Below are 6,233 nucleotides of genomic sequence, written 5' to 3'. Positions count from 1 at the left end.
ACTAATGTTCTGCGTCTGTGTATGTGGTGCTGCCGCTCAAATCAGATCACTGTGCCGCGAATCCTTTCAAATCTCCGCATCTTTCGCATTTTCCGCGCAGACTGCTGAAATCCCAAAGCAGTTTATGTCACGGACGCATTGAGCATCGGGGAAATCCCTGCCTTTATTTGCGTGCTGACGCAAGCGGGCATCAAAAAACCACATTTTCCAAGCGAGCAGACGAGGCAGCCAGGGGTTCCCACACCTTTTAGATCAAGGACAAGCGAACTGGATCTCTCCATTAGCTCCAGTAGAAAGGGTTTTACTGCAGGGGGAACCCAACTGCAGGACTGTAGCTCTTGGATTTCCATAGTGTCAAATTATTAAGAGCTGCTCATTACAGTTTTACTCATTGTTATGTATCTGTAAAGAAGAGGCAAACGTTGCTGCCTTTTTTGTGTAAAATGTGTAATAAATGCTCTATTTGAAAGTGTATTATACATACACATTCTTACATTATTTGTGTATCATGCTAAAATATTTTTTGTTTTTTGTTACTTAAATACAAAACCTTGTGCTCGACTACAGTCATGCAAAAAACTATTAGCCCACCCTTGTTTTCTTCAATTTCTTGTTCATTTTAATGCCTGGCACCACTAAAGGCACATTTGTTTGGCCAAATATAATGATAACTACAAAAATGGCTCATAAGAGTTTAATTTAAGAGCTGATATCAGACATTTCCCATGGTTTTCTTGATAACCAAAATCATTTAATTTCTTACATCAATAGCTACGACATTGTACTGCCAAAAACAGCACTTTTAGACATTCCATGTTTTCTTTTCTGTCTGTTTTAGTCATATGATACACACAGGAGTTAGTACTTGATTGCATAACCATTGTTTTTGATGACTGCAGCCATGCGTCTTGGCATGCTCTCCACCAGCTTCTGACATTGTTCTGCTGTCACAGCAGCCCATTCCTTTTGCACAAATTCAAACTAATTTGCTTTGTTTTGGGCTTGTGGTTCTCCATGTTGCTTTTGATTTTCCACAGGTTTTCAACTGGATTTAGATTTGGTGATTAAGCAGGCCAAGACATGGTTCCAATGTTCTGGTTCTTCATCCAGGCTTCAACTGACCTTGCCGTGTAGCAAGGGGAATTGTCTTTGTGGAAAATCCAGTCACTGGGGGCAGGAAAGAGTTTTCCAGCTGATGGAAGAAGACTGTTTTCAAGAGTGGCCTGGTTCATTGGCCCTTCACACAGTTGCATTTGCGCCGTTCCACCCAGGCTCAAACAATCCCAGATGGTCAATGATCCATTCCCATGTTTTACTGTAGGGGCAGACAGTCTGGTTTGTAGCTTCTCCAGGCTTCCTTCTAACCAGTAAGTTGACTGGAGTGGGCATCACCTGAAAATTGGATTCATCACTGACGTTAACCAGTCATCAACAGTCAATCCTTGTGATCCCCAGCAAAGAGTAACTGGCCTTTCCTCTGCCTTTCATTGATGAAGGGCTTCTTGCTGTCCTGTGTGACTTCAGACCAGCTTCAAGGAGTCTGTTTCAAACTGTCCTTGCAGAACAAGTCACATTTCTTGACAGTGCCCACTCATTTTTAAGGTCTGATGATGATTCCTGACACAGGAACGGATGAGTGCATGGTCATCTGGTATGTAGAAAGACGTTTCCTGCTGTGACCAGCAAGCAGTTTGATAGAACCAGGTTTGGCTTGTTTTTTTTCTTGGTGTAATGAACGGCTGTCTTGGAGATCTTCAGTTTTTTTATTTGCTTCCTGTCTCTCACTCATGCCAATTTCCAGCAGGGCCAAGATGGCTGCCTTTGTAGCTTAACATAATTATTTTGTTTTAGGCATTATGTGAGAGCTGACAACTTCTGAGTTGTGCTACAGCTTGAATGTAAGCAGGAAACCACTCTAGGCCTTTGCATGTGCAGTGCTGCTTATGACTAGCCTAGCTGCGCTAGACCCATGCTCTGAAGACACAAGGGTCTAGGCATGCTCAACAGGGAGGGAGGCGGGCTAAAAGGTTGTCTATCAAATCACTCGGCAGCAATTGGGTAGGTATACAACCAATCAGCGCAACGAATAGGAGCGCCAGAAATCAGAGGATGCGGTAGTTCGGTGAAGCCTTATTTATACAGTCAATGGGTGAAGCTCAAGTATATTACAGACATGTTAACAGAAAGATTATTCAGAGTCAGTGCTAATGGAGCTCAACGACTGTTGTCGTTTTTGTCGTCGACCCTGGTAGAGAATTCATTGCCGTGAGTTGTCTAGCGTGGCTAGGCTAGTTGTTTCCGGTTGTTTCTGTCAGAATCAATGGTCAGAATCGTCACGCCTCTGTCGTCACTTAGGCCTTGTCCACACGTAGCAGGGCTTTTTTAAAACCGAATATTTACCCCCCTTCGTCTAAAAAAAAAATTGTGTCCACACTACCTCGTTTATAGGAAAAATCCGCGTCCATATCAAACCGGAGATATGCGTTTATAAGCACATGCACAAACATGCCAAGCCTTTAGGTGGCAGTAGCACGCCAAATCCTGTCCAATCAGAGTGAACGTCCGTCCTTGTTGTCACTTCCGCAAAACATGAAACATGGCGCCAGGCTCGTTTGTTTGGACCGACAAGGAGTCGGAATTGCTTCTAAACGCTGTTTTGGAGTACAAAGTTAACAAGACACAGGAAAATATAGACTGGGAATCTTGTCAAAGCAAGTACGTGGACATATTGACTTTGTTTTTGGAGCAGTATCCTGCGGAGACCACAAAGGAGTTCCCTCATGTGCGGGCGGAGATAACGCGGGCTACTCTCACCACGAAAATGAAGGCTATCAGAAACAAATATCGACAGGCAGTGGATAATGGACGCAAGAGTGGATTTGGAAGAGTCGTTCTTCTTTACTTTGAGTTGTGTGAACAGATATGGGGAGGCTCCCCCGCCACAACTACAATGCCTTCTGGGATCGAAACCAATGACTTGGACAACTCTATTCCCTCGCCCAGTACATCGTCCTCATCAAACATGGAGCCGAGTGAGGCTGCGTCTGACACCGAGCAGGAGAGCAGTGCACCCGCGGTCAAACAAAGGCGAGAGCTGCTTGAGGTATGTACTCAAAATATTTTACATTGTATAACGATAAATGCAAATGATTCAGCGCAATTATATAACAAATATGTGACCTGAATAAGTGAGAGACTCAAGAGTACTTAAAGAAATTGCAATTTTATTAATAACTTTTTTTTTGTCACTGTAAACATCAGATATATTTCAGTGCCAAGATAAATAGAATAGTAATTGCCATTGTATTATTTAAACCCAGTATAATGATACTGTTTGCAATGCATTTTTTAATTGTAATGTCATGTTTTTTATTTTACTTTTGTTATAAAGGCTAAACTGAGGGGACACAAGCACGACCGTCTGAAGAGGAAGCTGCCTGCTGAGACACAGTGGCTACATGCATTAGAGGAGGATCAACGAGTCAAGAAAAAACTGGTGGACTTGTTAGAGTCATCTGAAAAACAAGCTGCGGACAATTTTGCAAAAATGACCAACACTCTGAACATGCTCACTACATCCATTGCTGAGGGTTTTTCTCTTTTAAGACAAGTCATGCAGCCTCCTTCTGCACAACCTTCCCACTACATGCCTTATGAAGGAAGAGGGCAATATTACACTCACACACCATCTATGCAATCAACCCACACAAATCAAGCCTTTCACACATTCACAAACAACTCATCCTCTGTCCGAGGAACACCAAATAATATAGCAAACCCCACCAGCACTCCTGCAGAGAGCACAGGGCTCACAGGGTTTTCATACACACAAGCTCTTTTCAGTGATGATTAAATAAGTCTTTACAGTTTTTCAAGTTCAGTCCCTTTTGGACATGTATCATTTGTTTACAGATAAGTTTGCACTTGTGTTCTAAGGTCATTTGTTTACATGAATGGTGTTTGATGTAGAAAAAAGAACTGCATATTACTTGCACTAAGGTCATTCAGAAGGCCTCTTTATTTTTCAAGGTTTTGGATGTACTTTTTTCATTTTGAGATGCATATTGCACTTTTGCATGTTCAGTGACAAGCACAATATGTTTTGTCAAGTAAGATGAATAAAAAAAGCGAAGACATGTCTATGTGCAGTAAATACAGCAAACATATGAACATACATTTTGGGTGCAATGTTTCAACATTAACCAGAACAATGTATAAAATGGTGCTTAATATTGGAGATATCTTAAGCTCAGAAATGACATAGTAGCAAAGAACAAATGTGAGGCACTTGAGAACTTTCCAATACTAGTACTACTACTTTATGCCTTAAAGTAAAAATGCAAAAGTGTTTGTTTTTTTTTTTTATCTGCACTTTTACTCTTGCAATAAAAAGTCATTGATCCACGACTGCTGTAATTGTCTCTTATGGATCAAGATATTGTGTAAGAACTCTTCTGACCCTTTTTCCCTCGTTGGTTAAACTGTTTAATCTAATGTCTGGTTCTGATTCTGGCTGGTTGTCTTTATCATGCTGAATGGCTTCTGTAACACGATTGTCATCCACTGAGTCTTTAGAGGCCTCGCAGTAATTATGCAGCACAAAGCATGCATAGATAACAAAAGGCAGTTCATGTACATTGATGTCCATTGGTCTTTTCAAAGCTCCAAATCGCGCCTTTAATCGTCCGAAGGCACATTCGATAACCATGCGCGCTCTGCATAAAGAAAGTCCAAAATACTGCTCCTGTACTGTGCTCCCACCATTTGCGTATTCCTTCATTAAATACGGCAGTAAGGGATAGGCGGGATCTCCCAAAATGTAAACAGGGATAGGTGCTTCGCTGTCAACAATTTGCTTTGGACAAGGGGGGATTATTCCTCTTTTGAAGAAGTCATTTATAGCCGAATTTGCGAAAACACGCGCGTCGTGAACGCTTCCCGGCCACTTTACCACCACGTCCATGAAGCAGTATTTATAGTCACAAGTAGCCTGAATGTTCAATGAATGATGTCCTTTCCTATTCATATAATCCGTGGAATTGGATGATGGTTGCTTTAAACCCACATGTGTACCATCCACGGCACCGAGGCATTGAGGGAGGCCATGCACTTGTTCAAAACTGTCCACAAGTGAATGCACTGCCCTTTCAGTTTTTGGCAGCTTTATGTACAGAGGTCCCAAGTGTTCGGTTATAGCTTTGCACACCTCCCTGATGATCTTTGAGACAACTTGCTTTGACAAACCAAACGCATTTGCGGTTTTTCGTAGTCTTCCTTCGTCCGCTAAATAATATAGCGTGCACGCCACTTTTTTGACAACATCCACAGGTGACCGCATGACTGTAGTCTGCCCCTCAATGTGAGGACGTAAAAGCTCCGACAAAGACAGAAGCGAGGCCCGTGACATGCGGAAGTTTTTACGCCATTCCTCCGGGAGGACGACTTCCATCTCAAAGTTCTCCCACCAGCTCGCAGTGCGTCCTGGCATGACCCAAAACCGGCGTCGTGCACGAGAAATATGCCTTGGACGTATGATAGTTGTCTGGCGGAGGAGAGCAGACCTTAATATGCTCCTTCGCCTTTGGTTCTCCACGGCAAGCATTAGTTGAGCTTGCAAAAAGATACAAGTAAAAAGCGCCTGAACAATGGCAATCACCAGCAGACTTTTTAAGGCATCCATGCTGTTTCTCATGAAAACAAAGTCGCGTGTGTATGACGTCAGCGCATTGTTGTCGCGCAGGTGGTGAGGCTGCGGACCCTAAAACTCCGGTTATTGATGTCCACACTACTCCGCTGCTCCGGAGATATCCGCAAAAGCACACTTTGACCGGAGTTTTTAGAAAGCTTCGGTTTTGATGAAAAAAATCCCCGGGGACGTGTGGATGATAGGGCAAAACGGAGGAAAAAAGCCACCGTTTGCAAGATACCCTGCTACGTGTGGACATGGCCTTAGTTACGCCCACCTTCTGACTCTACACTTCATGGTGATTGGTCCGGCCATTTTTAGGAGCATTCAACCTCGAGCCTTATGGAGGGTAACTAGACCCACCCTGGCAGAGAATTAAATTTGTTGCCGTGGATTGTCTAGCGCGGCTAGGCTAGCTTATGACATGAAATGGCTTCTTATATATCCTGGGAATACAATGAAGCTTAAGCATGTCAAAGACAACAAAGTATTATGGAATCAGCTGCATTTTTTGCCGTTTTCATTGTATTCTTCAGGTAATATACCT

The 6,233-nt window shown here is 42.9% G+C and overlaps 1 protein-coding gene across 1 annotated transcript; it reads left to right on the top strand.

The window, feature by feature from the left end:
• Window positions 1-2,453: 2,453 nt before the first annotated feature.
• On the top strand, window positions 2,454-4,407 carry LOC127536732 (uncharacterized). Its single transcript, XM_051957936.1, has 2 exons — window positions 2,454-3,103; window positions 3,392-4,407. Exons 1-2 carry the CDS (start codon window positions 2,597-2,599, stop codon window positions 3,851-3,853), a joined length of 969 nt encoding a protein of 322 aa, XP_051813896.1. The 5' UTR covers window positions 2,454-2,596; the 3' UTR covers window positions 3,854-4,407.
• Window positions 4,408-6,233: the final 1,826 nt, after the last annotated feature.

The sequence above is a fragment of the Acanthochromis polyacanthus genome, chromosome 1 (genome assembly GCF_021347895.1).
Source record: "Acanthochromis polyacanthus isolate Apoly-LR-REF ecotype Palm Island chromosome 1, KAUST_Apoly_ChrSc, whole genome shotgun sequence".
NCBI classification, from domain to species: domain Eukaryota; kingdom Metazoa; phylum Chordata; class Actinopteri; family Pomacentridae; genus Acanthochromis; species Acanthochromis polyacanthus.
The sequence above is the reverse complement of the archived record's forward strand: the minus strand, read 5'-3'. Positions and strand labels throughout refer to the sequence as shown.